This window comes from Schistocerca cancellata, chromosome 7 (assembly GCF_023864275.1).
Source record: "Schistocerca cancellata isolate TAMUIC-IGC-003103 chromosome 7, iqSchCanc2.1, whole genome shotgun sequence".
In the NCBI taxonomy this organism is placed as follows: domain Eukaryota; kingdom Metazoa; phylum Arthropoda; class Insecta; order Orthoptera; family Acrididae; genus Schistocerca; species Schistocerca cancellata.
In genome coordinates, this window is record NC_064632.1 from 480,598,601 (window position 1) to 480,618,323 (window position 19,723).

Below are 19,723 nucleotides of genomic sequence, written 5' to 3' on the forward strand. Positions count from 1 at the left end.
AACAGAGGAATAGTAAGCCCAAAATGTGCACAGGATCCATATACAACTGTCCTCATTAATGACTTCGAGTTTTATGTAACGTGTAACAAGCAAAAAACACAGTTGCATGTGAAGAAAATTATGGCCGAAATACAAAATATATACAGTATCTTTCTGTGTTTCTTTATGTACGAATCTCTAAAAGAATTTGTATTTGTGAAGTAGCAACGTCAACAGTAAATGGATAAAAATTATTTTTCATAAAAAAAGATAAGCACTCAAAACTATTAACATAATTAACAATTATTTCACAGTAACTTATATAAATATTAAAAAATAGACAAATTGCATAATAAAACAGAGAAAACCTTCCATTTACCTACTTTATACAAGAGAAAACATACTGTGCTCAAAACAAGACTAAAAAAATTATGCTTTCACTATTTTAACGTACTTGGTTTTAGTTAAAGCTCGCCTCCTCTATCAAATTCAGCCCGCCAGTACCTTTGATACGTGTAGCGTTTGAGAGAATCTGTGGTTGAGCTGTTCGTTGAAAATTGGAGAGAAATGCCAGTGACCTTGAAAATTTGAGGAGATGCAGTAGGCGACTCTCGCAGAATCATGGTTCACGCGATCACTGGTTATCACTAGAAGACCCCGGCTCTAAATCTAGACCAGCTCAAATTTTCAACATCATTGTTGCATTGAATAACATATTTGCAACACTGATAGGTTTCAAATTACGACTTTCTGCTTGCTTAGTTACACTTTTTTAAATGTATTCAGTTTCATGTGAACTTTCTTGTAATGTGTGGCGTCATGTGCACAGGTGGCGAAGCTGTTCTCGTACACGTGGACAATGGGTGCCTTCCTGTGCAAGATGGTGCACTATATGCAGAGCGTCTCCTTCGTCTGCTCCGTGCTCACACTCACTGCTATGAGCATTGAGAGGTAAGTGTCGTAAACACTTGTTCATAATACATCAGAATAGACTTTTGTGACAACGGCATCACGAAGTAGAATGCATGAAACTAAAATGAAATTAGTACCACAGATCTCCAACATAATCCCTTCACTCAGAGCTAAAATAATTGATTTCAGTACTACAAATTTTGCAGGTAAATACTTTTGGATATGTCTGAGTGATTAGGTGTCTCGCTGGCAGCGTATTTTGAGCACTATTTGAAATTAAAACGAATTTTTAAAAGAAATAATAAGATGATTTTTCTAATTACTTAAGTTATTCTTATCATTCATTGTATTTCGAAATCTTCTTTGCTGGTCAATGTCTACAGATACAAATTTCCTGCATGCTAAAGGTAAGTTTTATTTGATAAATATGTGCTTTGAAATGACCATTTGTGGACGTTTTATCTTCGACACAACAAATATCAGTCAGGCTTTCGAAAGCACCATAGTACAGCAACTGCATTAATCAAAGTAACTGATGACATTAAACATGCTATGGACAGACGTGAAGCTACCATCCTAACACTGCTTGACTTTAGCAAGGCTTTTGATACAGTTGACTTTGATATATTACTAATTAAAATGAAACAGCTGAATTTCTCAAACAGCGCTATACACTGGTTCGACAGCTACCTCAAAAACAGAAGTCAACAAGTCATTTGTGGGTCGGAAAAGTCATCATGGAAAAACGTGCGCTCTGGAGTTCCCCAAGGCTCCGTCCTTGGTCCATTACTCTTCTCACTGTACATTAATGATATTTCTTCAGTGATTCACTCCTGCAACTACCATCTATATGCCGACGACATCCAACTGTACATAAGTGCAAGCCCCAAGAACATTGCTGACGCAGTAGCGAGTATGAACGCAGATCTTTGCTCTGTTTCTCGATGGGCACAGAATCTAGGTCTGAAACTAAACCCCAAGAAATCCCAGGTCATACTTATATCTCATCCAAAGTTAATCAGTCGGTACTTTCGCGAAACAGTCACTCAAATACTCCTCAATGGTACCCAACTACCATACCAAAAAACAGTAAAAGACCTTGGAATAATCTTGGATGAACACCTAAACTGGGAAGAACATACAGTCACAGCTTGCCGGAAATCGCTCTCCTCCCTACATGCAATTCAAAAATTTAGAAAAATATTTCCAACCCATGTTAAACAAAAATTAGTCCAAACACTAGTCTTGCCTAATCTTTACTACTGTGATGTAGTTCAACACGACACAAATAGTGAAAATTCGAGATGCCTCGAGCTAGTGATGAATGCTTGCGTTAGATACGTATGCAATATACGGTTGTATGATCATATCAGTCCTTCATACTCCCAGCTAGGTTGGATACGCCCACATAAGGCACGCGATCTCCACACGATGTGCTTACTTCAACGATTTCTTAGCCACTGGTGCCCCCAATACTTATCTTCTCACATTAAACACCTATCATCATTCCACAACCGCAATACCAGATCGGATACATCTAGCATCTTGGCTGTACCTTTACATAACACAAAATCTTTCTCTGTGTCATTCTCCATCTCAGCCATACGACTATGGAACGCGCTCCCCTGTGATCTGCGTCTTATCCAGAACCACTTAACATTCAAGAGGGAACTCAAGACTTACATATTAGGGACGGTATAGCCACCATTGTCGTGCCCCTCTCATCTTTTTCTTTCTCCTCTCCATCATAGCTTCGAATTTTACCATTCTATTTCTCCTCCTCTAACTTATCTACCTTTTCTATATCTCTTTCACCCCATTCTATCGTCTTATGTCTCTGCTTGATGAGAAGAACTCACAAGCTGCAAGAATATAACGATAAAATTCCCAACTAGCAATAGGACTGACATTCATAAAAGAAAAAATATGTTCACTTTCCTATACATAGTCATTACTATTATTATTATTCTTGATTATTATAATTATTTTTTGATTGTTATAATTATCATTGTAGTACTTTTATAATCTCTAATTTTTTCTGTAACATTAATACTGTATAACATGTTATATGTCCTTAATGTTCTGTAGAAACTGAAATTTGTTGAATCTGAGTATGCCTGGTTAGGTGTAAGAGAGGGCCTGAAGGCCCTAATCTTGCCAGGTAAAATAAATGCATAAATAAATAAATAAATAAATAAATTTTTAGTCTTTTCTCTTCTTTTCACAAACCAAGCAATTTTGGTAGTCAGACTAGTCATTCACAATAAAACATGCACACCCTTTACTGTACATTAGAGTACAGAACAGACATGACCTAACCATAAGACATGCCATGAACACCAGTCATTCACAATAAAATGTGTCACATCTAGTACAGTACAAATCAGATATGAGTTCTTGTAAACACATCCAATTGACAACTCTAAGAAGAACAGAGGTAAAACAGGTAATATCTGCACAGTGACCTTAAAACATATCGGTTTTACTTCCAAAGCGTTTACCATTTCTTTTTACAAATGCTTTCAAAATTAATTACTAAAATAGAAATAGTGACAGTAATTTCAAATGTAATTTCAATTTGAGATTAAATTGGAAATGTGAAAAATAATTATGATTGATCGATAATTTTGAATGTAATTAGTTTATGTTTAGATATGAATAGAATAATGCTTTAATATTGGATCATTCAAAAACTGAAATTTATTTAATTTCACAGAAAATGTTTTATTTGTTTTGTGATCTAATTCTCAGAATGTATCGGTATGTAAAAAAATGAAAATAGGACTATTGATCAGTTCCATTAAAATAGCAGCCACGAATTTTGCAAGCATGAAAATGCCAGTGGAGTTTTGACACCAAAGAAATGGAACAGCAGAAAATGCAAATTTTGAAAAATGTAAAAATAATTAAATTTTGGAACAGTTATGTGAAAGTTAAGTGTATGTAATGTGTGTAAGATATAATTACCATAATCAACATAAATTTGAGTTTGCATATTGAATAAAATGCACTTCTAACTGCTCTTTACAGTATATATGCTGTCAACAAGATAGCAAAAATTTAATTTCAGTGATGGAGTGATTACTAGTACTATACAAGGAAAATGAAGTATATCTACCGAGAGGTCGACCAATGTCAAATATATTTATGCTCATGCACATTAATTTTCATTGGACCAGAAAGAAATTAATTTAAACAGAATTCACATACATGTTATAATTTTTATGTGTCTTCAAAACCAATAAAGTATATCACAAGCCCACTATATTAATTAGCTCAAATTACATAACTGACAAATTTCTGTACAAAACATATCAAGATTCTGGTCGTATAAATCAGTAATCAGCAACATGATAATGTTACAGATATTTTCCCAAATTAACTCTTCTACTAGTTTCACTATCTCTGTTATGACAAGATATGCTTTATCAAAAAGTTCCTTAGATGGCGTCAATTTACTTTTTTCTCAGCTGTCAGAACTACAATAATCATGTGATGAACAGTCAGCATATTTCCAGACACAAACATATACCCTTTGATATTAATGAACATCAGACAATACATGTCCCTAAGCTTCACCACCTTTGAATAATACACCATCAACAAAATCATCAATGCCAACAGTATCATCATTATAACATCACCAAAAATCATTATTTGCAAATCATCTCTCCTACCACATTTCCTGAACATCTCACAATGGTCCTACATCAACATAATATCATAACATTGATCAGAACCTGACCTGTTGTAAAAAAATATTCTCGTCATTGTGTATCAACATTCAGTCCAAAATCAATTGCAGTACAGATTCACAATCACTCAAAATATTGTTATCATTTATCAAGTTGTCTCACAGAATTACTTTTAGCTCACATTCTTTACGATTTTCAAAGCTTGCCTTACCCATATGATCTGAAAAAATGTTTTATTCTTAAATGATAGCCATTGCAGAACATTGATGGTACAGTTAATCAGAAGTTGTTCATAAATGTGGAACTTCATCTTAAAAGCCTTTACTCACAATATGGTATGCAGAAATATTTCAGTTTTTCTATAATAGTTTAAATTCTAACTTTTAACCTAGTATGTGACAACAGTGCCTACTAAGTCTGACCCTTCTTTCATTAAATATATTTATGATCAAACTCAAATTTTTGTAACTATGGTACAACAGTTTACAGAAGATTTACATATTCTTTCATTAAACAAGACAGCCTAGAAATTCACAAATATATTTAATGACATTTCTCCAAAATGTTTACTGGTTTTAAAGGGCATTGCTCAAAATTCATTCAAAAGTGGTATACTGCATTTCAGATATATCGAAAAAGTAGTTAAGAAAGCACAATAGTTTTGAAAAATGCATTACATTACATCTACATATCTTTCCATTGAACTGTACAGGATAAATTGTGAAGCATATCTAATGAAAAATCCTTACAGAATTTTTACAACCAAACACAGCACGTGTTTCAAAGTTGCATAGTAGCTTTCAAAAAGAGACAAAATTGACCCTCAATACAATCTTAGCACCTAGACAGGCAGACAGGATATAGTACACTCATGTTTATATTACACAAAAAGATTCCATCAAAAACAATTAAATTTATGCACAATCTGTTTATTTACTGTGTAGAACCCTTTGTCCCTGGTAGAAGCAATATTTTATATTTAAATTATAATTCTGATATGTCAAACAATACTGACCTCCCATTTCTTATATGATTTCATTGTACATTACAGTTATTCATTTTAAAGTTGGTTTCTCCTCTGCTGCCATGACATAAGTTAGCATGTATGGTAACTATAACATACCTTTTCATTTGATAGCGATTAAATTTCAGTTATTACACATACTTTTGCACTTGTGTATATGTAATATCAACAAATCTTAGGACTTGTCTTTTGCTTAGGCTTGTAATTAACCACTTTCCCCAATTCCAATTTCAAATATTTCTTCATGATGTCATACCACATGATTTCATAAACATAATTTACTAGCATATATGACACTATGTACCTACCTAATTCCACCTTAATTCTACATCATAATTCTCCTTAATATAATTGCTAACATGATCACCAGAAAGCCCACACATTTGCCATGAATCTTCTTCTCTCATCATATGTTCTTGTTCCTTTACAAGTCGATTGAAGCTTCGTCAAAAGCAGTAAATACGTCTCACAGAAACATGATGACAGTAGTATAAGAACATTCAGCTTGAGGAGGTAATAATTCCAGCAATGCTTAAGTCTAATCTCGACATAACCTACAACATGCATAGAAGGATGATAGCATGCAGTAGTAGTTTGTTTTTCATTAGATTTATATTAAGTTAATTACTCCAATTTTTCATTAAGCTGTGTTTTCAACAATGACTGATAAATACTTCACATTATATGCGAACTGATTGGAAGTATATGTTACTCATGACTGAAACTTTCAATCAGATCTCTGCTTTGAGTATTATCTTTAATAATTTTCATGTTCATATTATCTTTATTAATTTTCATGTTCATATTATCTTTAATAACTTTCATGTTCTTGCAATTATCATTATTTTTTTATTATAGCATGCCAGTAGAAACCAAACTGGCTCTCTGTCTCTCCATAATATTTTCAATAATGACCACAATTTGTGAATCATTCCAAATGCATTCAGGCTACTAGATAAATTTACTTGAAAATCGTGGAGTATAGCTAAATAGGACAAAAGACCATTACATATTTGAAAACTACAAAGTCACTAGTCAGCTGAAACAAGATATGGCAACAATTTTTTCAGACACTCGTTACCAAAATCACTAAGTGTTCAATGTAAATCCTAACACTAACCATACCACAAAAAATTCGAAGTCCTCATTACAAGTTAAATAAAGTAAGAAACTACCTTGTTGTGTCATGAATAGAAACTTGTATGTATTAATCTCGTTCATAGTTACCAATTATTTTCTCACAAGGTGCCTTAATTCCTTAGTTACCACAAACGTTGGTACTTTACTTTTGTATTTACTGTTTACCTTAGTTAAAATTTTCTGTCACACAGAAGCTACAAAACTTTTATGTTACATACATCTCTCTCCTTTTAGAAATAACTGTTACCCTTTTTCTCTGAATAAGTGACATCTCAGTTATGACCATTTTCAACAGAAGTATATAGTCTGTGTATATTAGCTGTATCGACGGCATTATTATATAATTTCTGATCAACGATCTACACTATTACTTACAAAGGTATCTGCTTCTGTGGTCACAGGAGTATAAACATAGTGAAATATATAGTACTTTTGTGTGCTAACGGCCAATTATGTGTCTGCTTTCAAAATATGTGTATATTCTCAACTATCTTCGGAATACTGTGGGCCATAATTTCAACGCAATGAGCGCACAAACATTTCCATCCCACAGAACTGGCGCAAAATCTGTAGGCAATAGTCTCAGCAGAATTACGTGTTTCAGTATTGTTTCGTTACAGATTTTATTAGCATTTTTTCAGAAAGGTTTCTACCAATAACATTTTATTATACGTTAACAGCAGTAAGTTATATGCACACCTTCTGTTTCTCGATACCAGCAAAACTGATGGTACAACAGAATGGAAGCCACTTCTTGGATGCTTTGCACTCTTTACTGATGACTAAGGCTAAATAGGTAACAAACATAGAAAGATATATTGTAGTACAATTTACATGTAACATTTACAAAATTGTACATCAAAGTTTGGTGTTGCAAATATTAGGTTATTCACAGCATTGCTACATATGTATATGCTTCTGTTTCTAAACTAACTACAAAATTGATTTTGGTGCATTGAACCACCTAAGCCATAATTAACTACAGAACTGCAGTATATTTTGGGAAAAAAATGGTTCAAATAGCTCTGAGCACTATGCGACTTAACTTCTGAGGTCATCAGTCGCCTAGAACTTAGAACTAATTAAACCTAACTAACATAAGGACATCACAAACACCCATGCCCGAGGCAGGATTCGAACCTGCGAACATAGCGGTCGCTCGGCTCCAGACTGTAGCGCCTAGAACCACACGGCCAATCCGGCCGGCTTTTGGGAAAACACAGACTATTGAAAATTTCAGGAAGTAGTTCCATACATGGTTTTTAGCTACTGATGTAAAAATTTCATTTGCCCTAGCCATCGAAGGTAATGATTCATCCTTTGCAGCAGAAAACAATTTCTCTTAAACCAAGAACATCTATTCTTACTTACCATATTCCCACCTTCACTCGAAACATCAATGTTTTCCACTACATTAAAGGGATTAGTTACAGTTTTATTCTCTGCATATAATGTTGCAATAAAATTATCTCTCTCTCCATTAAGACCTTCAAATGCTAAATTTTCGGTATATATTACACCTTTTCGCTCTACAACCAGTCATTTGAGAAATCTATCGATCTCTGCACTAAGACCATCAGATTCAAAGTCTTAACATCACACCCACTTTATTAATATCAGCAATCTCTACACGCTTAGATTCTGACACATGTTCCACTCTTTATCACTTTGTTTTATAATTTTACCTATTGGCTTGAAGCAATTAATTACCTTTTGTCAGTGATTGTCCAGTAGTTTGGAAACATTTATTTCGTGATTTATCCATAGTTTTTAACGTATTCCTCATTTCTAAAATTTCTATCTTCTAGTTTCGAAATGTTTATTTTGCGATTGATCAAAAGCTATTAAAGCATTGCTCATTTCTCAACTGTCGAAAATCTTTAAAGACTGGTTTCACCGCTTCACCAATGAATAATATAATACAATCGTTTAATTTTCTATAACCGTTCTTCATTTACAAACAGAAGGAAATAAAAACTAAAACCTTTTTTTTTACTTTCATACGTTCATCTGCTGCCACCATCGACAGTGCCAGTCATTCTTACTCTCCAGTACATGTCTTCTTTTTGGAGTCACGTTTTACGAGTATGCACAGTCTTGTTTATTTTGTTCCTGCAAGATGGATATTATTTCAGTACATATGTATACTTATTACTATCTTATCTGCAGACCCCAAATTCAAATGCATGCACTCGAAATTACAATATTTGGTTTCAATAATATAAACATTGCAGATAGAAACTTTGGGTATGTTTGTGTAATCTGCTGTCTCAATGGCAGTGTATTTCGAGCATAGGTAGAATTTAAAACTAATTTTCATAAAAAAAACTTAATATGTTGATTCTTCCAATACTTATTGTATTCCGTCGTTATCCACATCTACATGGATATTCTTCAAATCACATTTAAGTTCAGAGGGTTCATCGAACCAACTTCACAATAATTCTCTATTATTCCAATCTCGTACAGTGCGCGGAAAAAACGAACATCTATATCTTTCCGTATGAGCTCTGATTTCCCTTTATGGTTATTGTTTCTCTCGAAATAGGTCGGTGTCAACAAAATATTTTTGCTTTCGGAGGAGATGGTCGGTTATTGTTGGCTGCTCGGTGTCCACTGATATACATTTCGTGGGTGCTGCAGGTAAAGTTTTAATGTAAAAAAGGGAGTACTTCAAAATGAGCATTTGTTGGCGTTTTATCTTGAACACATTGTTTCTTGTCACAAATTAAACAATCACGATGTTCAGACCAGTCTCTCACAAGACAACAAATAATATCCAGTAAAGTGCAAAACCGACATGACATCTCCGTGACACACCATGACCTACTCCAGGAAGAACAAAGATAAAATGGGCAGTGTGAGCTCAGTGACCTTACAGCAAATCAATTTTACTTCCAGAGAGTTTACCATTTCTTTTCAAACATGTTTTCAAATTAATTATGAAAATAAAAATAATGGCAATAACTTCACAAATAATAACGATGTCTAACTGAATTGGAAATATGAACATAATCATGTTTGATTGACAGTTTGAATAGAATAAAGGTTTACTACTTGAGCTCAGAGAAAGCAAAATCTATGCAATTTCAGAAAAGATGTTTCTCCTGTTTATTGGTCTGATTCTAAGAGTGTATCAGTAGCTACGAAACGTAACGTAAATAGGACCATGGATCAGTTCCATTAATATCTTAAGTTAGACAAGCCAACTTCCATCATATGCATCCAGGTGCAGATGATGTACGTTTGGTTGCCAATTTTAAGGTGCATGACATACATGGCAGAAACAAAAATGAAGCACCGAGAAAGGGCTGACTAACAAAATTTAAATTTTCCATACTGATAGAGTATTTGATGTTATTTAAGTGATTATAAAGTACAGTCAAATTTAGAAAGAACTTGGCTGTAAGAGACCAATTATCAGTATGAGGTTGCACCCCCTCTGACCTGCATTTAAAGTCTGATCTGATTGGGAAGAGTGTCAGTAGGCTGTGCCATCCTCTTCTGAGGCTGCCTGACCCACAACAATTGTAACTGGTCTTTGATGTCCTAGATACTGGCACTGTGTTGGAATCATAGTTTGCTGGGGACCGTTTTGCTGACCTTGCAGGCTACAGTAGTGCCTACATTATACAGTCAATTCATAGAAAGATGTGCCATGAATGAACGAGTATTACCGGTTACAAAATTCACCACAGCACTGTTACACATGAGGACACAGGAAGTCCGTGTAATAAAGTTGTGCCACCAGAGTTCCTTCAATTACTATCAGCCATCACCTGAATCCCAAAAGATCGTCCCCCCCCCCCCCCCCACACCAAGACGCCAGACGTAACACCACTGAACCTCTCCAAAAAATTGGAAGAATGGAACTTCTTCCTTGGTTATAGCCTATGCTGATCATCTGGATTAGAACAAAACTACGATTCATCACTCAGCACAATGCAACGCCATTTAACCAGAGTCCATGCTTTCTGGTCACGATACCACTCCAAACGCAGACGTCTATATTGTGGTGTTAAAGGGAGCCTACACTTCCGACAGTAATTCCCTAGTCGGTTGCAGTTAGTCTCCTACCAATGGTGCGGTATAGCAGGTAAAGATGTGAAGTGCTTGGTAACCAATTCAGCGATCCTCCCTTGCGGTGGTCACTCGTGTTCAGCCGCATCTTTGATGACGAGTGTGTCTGCTCTCACATTATCATTCTGTCGAGTATTAGGCCACTGTCACATCCGAATGCTCCACAAACTTCACGACTCGACCAGCCAGCCAACTGGAGCCACGCAGTGAGTCCTTTACAATGCCACTTGGTGATACCGCTGTCTAACATGAGTGCACTCCATCTACACCTCTTTCACAGTCATGGCTTAACATCTAACTCTTTCACGTCCTTATTTACCCTACATTACTGGAAACAACACGAAGTATCAACAGCACTAATGCACTCTGGTGGTCACCCTAGTTGTCACATACACATCGATGATGAGTGCGTATACAAAGTTACATTGACATCCGTTAATGTCCTTTCTATTTGCTTAACTCTTTCGTAGGGCGGTGTATTTTCCACAATAGTTCTGTTTCACCCATCCTGTGTTATCTGTATTCCATAATTCTACCATAAGTTTCAGACTATTTCCGGGAAACACAGTGAATAAACTAATTCTTGTAGTTTACTCCTTCAATTCACAGTTTAATTTTTTTCCAATCAAACATTTTATGCTCGATTGTAGATTAAATAAATTTTGGGAACTATTCAATGAGGTTAGAGAAAGGGACGTATAAAAGAATAAAACAAGCAGAACTACTGTACCGATAAAATTAAATATATTTATATTAAGATCTATGAGATGTTTCAGATATGATGGTTACATAACGGCGCTCTACATTGGTTATCCTATTCACGATACAAATTCTTATCTTTGGCTTTCGTGTGCTGGATAGTCTGCATGGTCTTCTCGTGCTCTTTACTACTCGATTATACCACTTTTAGCTGATCATTGTCAGAAATTCCCCTACCCCAGGTATTTTTGTTTTCTTTTTCTCGTAAGGCTTGTATTCTTTAGTAGGAATCTGTCTTCGAAAGCACGCCAACCATTGTTATAGTTTCACACGACGAGTGCAACATATTGGGCTCAAATTTGACGCAGCTGCAACAACACAAAAACGAAACGCAGTTTAGTCGGCACTTATTCTCGCCAGGACATAGAGAAAAAGTTCATAGAGAAATGTAAGACACAGAAATTTAATCACTTACTTACAGAGCCAAACGAAAGGCTAAGAAGTGAATCCCTCTACACATGCTGGCTCCAAGACAAAATCCTCTCACCTACTGAACGGTAACACCTCATTATAGGACGTGGGATTGGATACTTGCTCGCTCTGTAAAACGGAATAGGCGGCGATCTGTAGCAGATCTGATGACAAAATACAATGCAGTAGCAGGTACAACTGTTTCAGAGCGCACCATTCAGCGTACATTGTGCATCATTAACTTAATTGATTGTTGTGTGGCGACTCTGGGTGGCTTTCTTCTGTGATTATTACCTTTTAAGACTGTTAGTACGTCTCCTTTCCAGGAAGACGTTTCTTGAAAGTAGCTCTGTAGTAGATGACACTTACGTGTTCTTATGTTCACTCAACGATATTAACTTAATTGATTGTTGTGTGGCGACTCTGGATGGCTTTGTTCTGTGATTATTACCTTTTAAGACTGTTAGTACATCTCCTTTCCAGGAAGACGTTAGTGAAAGTAGCTCCGTAGTAGATGACACATACGTGTTCTTATGTTCACTCAACGATATTAACTTAATTGATTGTTGTGTGGCGACTCTGGGTGGCTTTGTTCTGTGATTATTACCTTTTAAGACTGTTAGTACGTCTCCTTTCCAGGAAGATGTTAGTGAAAGTAGCTCCGTAGTAGATGACACTTACGTGTTCTTATGTTCACTCAACGATATCGTCAGATGCGATAACGAGATTGGAGGAGTAGGAAGAGGAGATTAGTGTTTATCATCCCTTCGACAACAAGGTCATTAGAGACCCAGCACAAGCTCGGATTGTACAGGGTGGTGGTGGTCCATTGATCGTGACCGGGCCAAATATCTCACGAAATAAGCGTCAAACGAAAAAACTACAAAGACGAAACTTGTCTAGCTTGAAGGGAGAATCCAGATGGCGCTATGGTTGGCCCGCTAGATGGCGCTGCCACAGGTCAAACTGATACCAACTGCGTTTTTTAAAAATAGGAACCCCCATTTTTTATCACATATTCGTGTAGTACGTAAATAAATATAAATGTTTTAGTAGGACCACTTTTTTCGCTTTGTGATAGTTACTTTATTTAAGGAAACAGGAAGTGTTCAGCCACATGTGAAACGTCAAGAACGACCTGCAACAAATGGTGACGCCAAAGTAGGCGCCCACCACAGCGCTATCTGGTTCCCCCTTCAAGCTAGACGAGCTTCGTTCTTGTAGTTTTTTCATTTGATGCTTATTTCGTGAGATATTTGGACCGGTCACTATCAATGGACCATCCTGTACAAGGATGGAGAAGGAAAGCGGCCGTGGCCTTTCGTAGGAACCATCCTTGCGTTTGTGTTAAGCGATTTAGGGAAATCACGGAAACCATAAATCAAGATTTCTTGATGCAATAATTTACCAACAGCCATATGTATTGTAGAAAGTTATTTTATGAACTTATGTGCTACCAGTTTCGGCATTACATTGATGCCATCTTCAGACCCCACACGTCACAGTCGTAAAATCGCTATACACGGAAGGAGCCATATAACTGGATCCGTGAATCAAATCGTTAGACAGCCAAGAGATGTTGCATAACGATTTGATTCACGGATCCAGTTATATGGCTCCTTCCTTGTATAACGATTTTACGACTATGACGTGTGGGGTCTGAAGATGGCATAAATATAATGCCGAAACTGACAGCACATAAGAAGTTCATAAAATAAATTTCTACAATACATACGGCTGTTGGTAAAGTATTGAATCAAGAAATACATGCAAGCCGTTGTCCCATGGTCCATAATGGATCAACGAAGATAAATCAAGATGTCCGGTCGCGGGTTTGAACACGAGAATGGACCGTATATCAGTGGAAACGTGTCGTCTGGTCGGATGAACGATGTTTTTTGTATGCCGGTTACTACTGATGCGAAAAATAAACGCCGGGCCTAAGAACTACGCATAGGGGTTTCGTTATCTTTGTGTCGAACGAAATGGCAGTTGGGGATGAAACGTTACTTACCTGCCTCGATGTTGCGCGTGACGGTTTTCACATTTTCCATTGTTCTAAAGTGAAGGAGGAGATGGGTACCCGGAGACGCTAAGCGATATTGTGATCTCGTTGGTATGCATGTCGTCGGAGGAAGAGCGTAATACGAAGCAGTTTATTCGTCGTAAACGTCGCATTATGGCTATAGGGGCTATTTTTGGGAGAATGTGCAATCAGCCAACGTAGTTCGGTAATATAAATAATCAAGTATTTGAGTATCGTAAAATTGGCAGAGAAGGTTCTTTTTAGACCTGTGCGAAAACATAACCAAGAAAGTCGTAACATTTGTGTATCATATTCACATACGATTGAACGTGTGACTAATGTTGAGCCGGCCGGAGTGGCCGTGCGGCTCTAGGCACTACAGTCTGGAGCCGGGCTCCCGCTACGGTCGCAGGTTCGAATCCTGCCTCCGGCATGGATGTGTGTGATGTCCTTAGGTTAGTTAGGTTTAATTAGTTCTAAGTTCTAGGCGACTGATGACCTCAGAAGTTAAGTCGCATAGTGCTCAGAGCCATTTGAACCATTTTGACTAATGTTGAGGACGCTTGCAGGAAATTCCTCGAAGATTCTGTGGTAACAGACTGGGTGCATTTAGTTTGCAAGGTTTCGATTCTACTAGTGTTCCATGGAGAAAATGCAGTGGTAAAAATTTGTATAAGTTTACGGCGTATTCTAAGCCTTCTCACTCATCTAAAATAAAGGACGGGCATACAGTCTATATCTTGCATAAGGGAGTAAATTGTTTCAAGGCGCAAATCCGCTTGATATAACTCTACAAATTTCTGGAACCGAACGAGAAAAGGACATTTTACGCAAAGAGAAGTTAAATGTATACCATATACGGCTGGATATACAGTTCATATGTCTTTTTGCAAAATGTGAGAGAAGGTTGCATTTTGAATAAGGCTTTTGTATTACAGCATACGTCTGCGTTGGTCTCATTTTATTTCAGCTGGAACCATAGCCGCAACTGTCCTAATTCCTTGCGGCTGGCATTTTTGGCTGTGTGCGCCATTACTCAGACGGACGACTGCTCGAAACATTCACCACGTAACGGGTGCAAGTCGGTGGCTTCAGCGTTATTTTTCGGACGACTTTCACCTGTACTTCCATGAGAACCGCGGTAGTAATCAAATGCAATGTGACAGCAGTTGGCTAAGTGAACATAACTGCGCCCTTCCATACTTGATGACTTCCCCGTCGGCAATGGCATTTTCCAGCAGGACGCCTATTCGTATCACAAGGCCAGACACGTGCCTCAGTGGTTTGAGGAGGATAATAGTGAGCTCAGTTGATGTCTTCACCAGCAAATTCAACTGATCCGAACCTGATGGGGTGCTATCGGGCGCCACCTCCTTGCCCACAAACCATCGACCCGTAATTTACGGAAATTGCGTGACGTGCGTGTACACATATGGTGCTACATACCGAAGTAAAATTGTCAAGGACTTTTAGAAACATGACATGCGGAATCGATGCCGTAGTGCGTTACGAAGGTGGACCAACACACTGCTGAGCAAAGGTTTGGCTCGGCGTTTAATCAGTATAGAATATAATTTCTGAAACAACTGTTTTCTTAGAATCGGAAGGAGAATCAGCATTGGCCAATTTTTTGATTTATTATCCGCAAAATCGATTTTCGGTCACTTAGTGACCATCCTCTGTGCTAGAAGTTAAAAATTTCACATAACGTTCAGATAGTATAAAACAGAAAATCGCAACTGTAACTGCGTATGAACATAACAGTTGGTAGGAACATACCTGTAATATACAATTAAAATTGGAAGGTACTGGTATCAACAAGCTTAGAGCGATCACATAAACTGAGGCGACTGTTTACATGCACCTGTTCAGCAGGCCTCGGTGTGACAGGGCTTGGAACGCCCTCTATGTGACAAGTGTCACGTGAATACTTAATATTACTAGTTTCGCAAGATATTAACACAAAATAACTCGTGTGCATTTGTGAATCACGAAGTAATTCAAATTTAAAATATACGTAAGAAACAGCAGACGGAGGGGGAAGGAAACATCTAAAATACACTGGCGTATTGTTTTTTAAAAAAAAAACAACTTGCAAAACATAAAACAGATCGATAATAAGTTGTCAGAGTGCAGGACAAGTAAAAGGGAAAAGGACAAGGAGAAAGAATAATGTATGAATAACATGAAATGAGGTATAACACAGTTTTGAGAAACATATAATACCCAACATCTGGCGTGAGAAGTTAGAAGTACATCGTTCGTGATTTACGTAAAATATTACCTTCAAACTGAGGAGTCAAATATATAAAAATAGTAATAGTACGAAAAATGCCACTAAGTAACAATTCAAATGTCATAAAACAATATATATTACATCATTTGATCGTGGTGCACAGAACACTCCATGGAGTCGCCAATCAACTCTTTCCTTGCAATCCTTTTCTCTTATTCGAAGAAATAATTTAAAAAAAATACTATTTGTATGCCATTCACGCAAAAACTGGCTGATTGTTGAACTTCCTTAGCTAATTTAGTCCACAGCTACAAAGCTCAGCCACCAGCATCGTGTTAAATTACTCCTGAGTTGACCTACCCTGCTTGTGTTCTACTCTGCCGAATACAGTTGCTCATAAATGTAAACCAGAAAGACCTTTTAAATGTTCCCAGTATTTGCATCATAAGTTCAGAACTTCCTTCTGCACAGCGCTTTCCGTTCTCCCATTTTATGGCCATAGAATTCGGTAACTACCATGCCGTATCAGAGAGGGATCTCTTTCTCCGCTAACTTGCATATTTACGACTGTTCGAAATACGAGAAAACGTAGCTTTGTGACAGCAGTTAATTAAAGGTTAACACATAAAGGTTGCTGACTGCGTAATTAACTCAACAGAGCAAAACTGTTGCGCTCGTTGTCGCTGCAGGATAAATTATGACGGCCGTGTAATGTCGCTCTGCCTGTTACTGCTCGTTGTTACTTTGATAGCACTAGCGAAATAAAACTGAATTAAACTACAGAGACTTCTGCAAAACTTGAAAATGATGATTAGAGACTAATATCGACATCTCTGTTTTTTTTTTCATTTCTGTTCGTTCAGACCCGTATGAGTGATAGTCATCACGCTGTCAGGTATCGACCTGGCAGCAACAAACAATAATTAAACAGATGTAACTGCCACGTAAGCCTTGTTATGTACGGACATCGATATTTCACCAAAGACTTTGTGCCATGGCTGGCAGTGTTCAAATGTGTGATCTAAGGTGACAAGACTTTTACTGTTTGCGATTAACGAGCTCGCTGCCAGAAAGAGTGTTTATTTGTGGTCCAGCAAGGAGAAAGCAAAAGACGACAGTACGGAGCAAGAGGTGGAAGCAGATCTGCCGGCCGGGGTGGCCGAGCGGTTCTAGGTGCTACAGTCTGGAACCGCGCGACCGCTACGGTCACAGGTTGGCATCCTGCCTCGGGCATGGATGCATGTGATGTCCTTAGGTTAGTTAGGTTTAAGTAGTTCTAAGTTCTAGGGGACTGATGACCTCAGAAGTTAAGTTCCATAGTGCTCAGAGCCATTTGAACCTTTTTTTTTATTTTTTTAAAGCAGATATCGTACAAAGACGTCAGCAGCTGGTTTATCGCACTAAAGTTTATGTTCTGAAAGAATGTATATCGGGAGTCGGTATCATGCTGGGCTTTGCGATGGAAGAGTGTGCATTTGTAGCGTTTGTAGCGAGCTGGGCTGTGCTTGGTCTACTTACTAAAAGGCACTGTCTTATTTGGTGAGTTCTGCCTTGGATGGCAGTGAGCTGTATTGAGTCCACCGATAGACTGTGTTCCTGCATCAAAGGATACAAAGCACGTGGGGTGCTACCATTTCTGCTTGATATTTTCTGAATGCAACATGCACTGACGTGATCAACTATTAGTTACTGAGCTGCGTACTGATGTTTACGCTGGCCACCAGTTGTAGTGAAAGGAAGAAGTACTGAAGTTGCTTGCTGCTTCCTATTTTCTGAATCCAACATGCAATGATGTGTTTAATTATTAGTTACTGGGATGTGTACTGATGTTTACGCTGGCTACCAGTTGTAGTGAAAGGAACAAGTGTTGAATTGTCTTGATGTTAAGAACAGTGATTAATAGCTATCAATTAGTGTCTGCTGCAGGTTGTTTCCCTTTACATTTATTACTTGAAAGAATCGATGTGCTAAATGCCTGCCACATGTACAGTCATGCTTATAAATTAAGGATAATTGCAGAATGTGGTGCCACATAACGTTGCACTACACAAAACTGGCGCTAATAGCACAGGCTCATAGGGAACACACACGACACAGATCTGCAAGTCCACAGTACTGATGATAAGTTGAGAAAACGCCCCGAAACACATGTGCTACAAAACGCCACTGTTTCCTGCACGTGTACCCAGACATCAATATGGGATATAATCACCATGCACACGTACACAGGCGGCGCAACGGGTTGGCATACTCTGGATCAGGTGGGGTATAGCCGCCCATTCTTGCACCCGTGCCTGTCGCAGCTCCTGAAGTATCCTAGGGGTTTGAAGACGTGCAGTGATACATCGACCGAGATCATCCCCGACGTGGTCGATGGGGTTTAGGTCTGCAGAACAGGGAGGCCACTCCATTCACCTGATATCTTCTCTTTCAAGGTACTCCTCCACAACGGGAGCTCGGTGGGACCGTGGGTTATCATCCATCAGGAGAAAGGTGGGACCCACTGCACCCTGGAAAAGGCAGACATACTGGTGCAAAATGACGTCCCGATACACCTGACTTGTTACAGTTATTCTGTCAAAGACATGAAGGGGTTTTCGTGCACCCATCATAATCCCACCCCACACCATCAAACCGAGACCTCCCTTTCAAGGACATTAAGTATTCTACTCCTCATAACGTCATCAGTATGTGTTCTTTGAGCCATTTTCAACACACAGTAACCATTAGCACGTCTGAAAGCGTCTGCACCCTTACTCGATGCACCGTACTCTGACATGCACCAACAAACCTCTGCGTATGTGGACTGCTGCCAGGGCCACCGTGCGACGACCGCAGGTCAAATGCACCGCATGGTCATACCCCGAGGTGATTTAAACCCGCAAACCGCCCACCAGAGCGTTGTTTAACGATGTATAAGCATTATCCTTAATTTATGAGCATGGGTGTAGTAAGGAGAGAGACGACCTTGCTGTACACAGTGAAGAAAGGAAGCTATCGTTGTTTATGCCTTATATTATCGTGATTATACTGTTTCAATTGTAACAGCGTTTTCTAATGTCAATTGTACGTGTTGAGAGATAATTTTCCTTATGATTGCAGTGACCCTCACTAAGCAGCTTCATTCCCCCTGTTTGCGTAATAATACACTGAAGAGCCAAAGAAACTGATACACCTGTCTAACATCGTGTACGGCAGAAGTGCGGCAGCACGACGTGTCATGGACTCGACTAATGTCTGAAGTAATGCTGGAGGGTACTGACACCATGAATCCTACAGGGCTGTCCATACGTCCGTAAGATACGAGGGGTTGCAAATCTCTTCTGTACAGCACGTTCCAAGGCATCCCAGATATGCTCAATAATGTTCACGTCTGGGGAGCTTGGTGGCCAGCGCAAGTATTTAAACTCAGAAGAGTGTTCTTTGAGCCACTCTGTAGCTATTCTGGATGCGTGGAGTGA

General features: G+C 38.2%; 1 protein-coding gene across 1 annotated transcript in view; it reads left to right on the forward strand.

Annotated features, from left to right (window-relative positions):
* The first annotated feature begins 812 nt into the window (after nt 1-812).
* The window catches only part of LOC126092090 (somatostatin receptor type 4-like), a 389,704-nt gene continuing 370,793 nt past the window's right edge, over nt 813-19,723 (forward strand). The window contains exon 1 of the mRNA XM_049907513.1: nt 813-930. Coding sequence (XP_049763470.1) covers nt 839-930 — 92 coding nt within the window. The 5' untranslated portion in view covers nt 813-838. The remainder of the gene's footprint in view (nt 931-19,723) is intronic.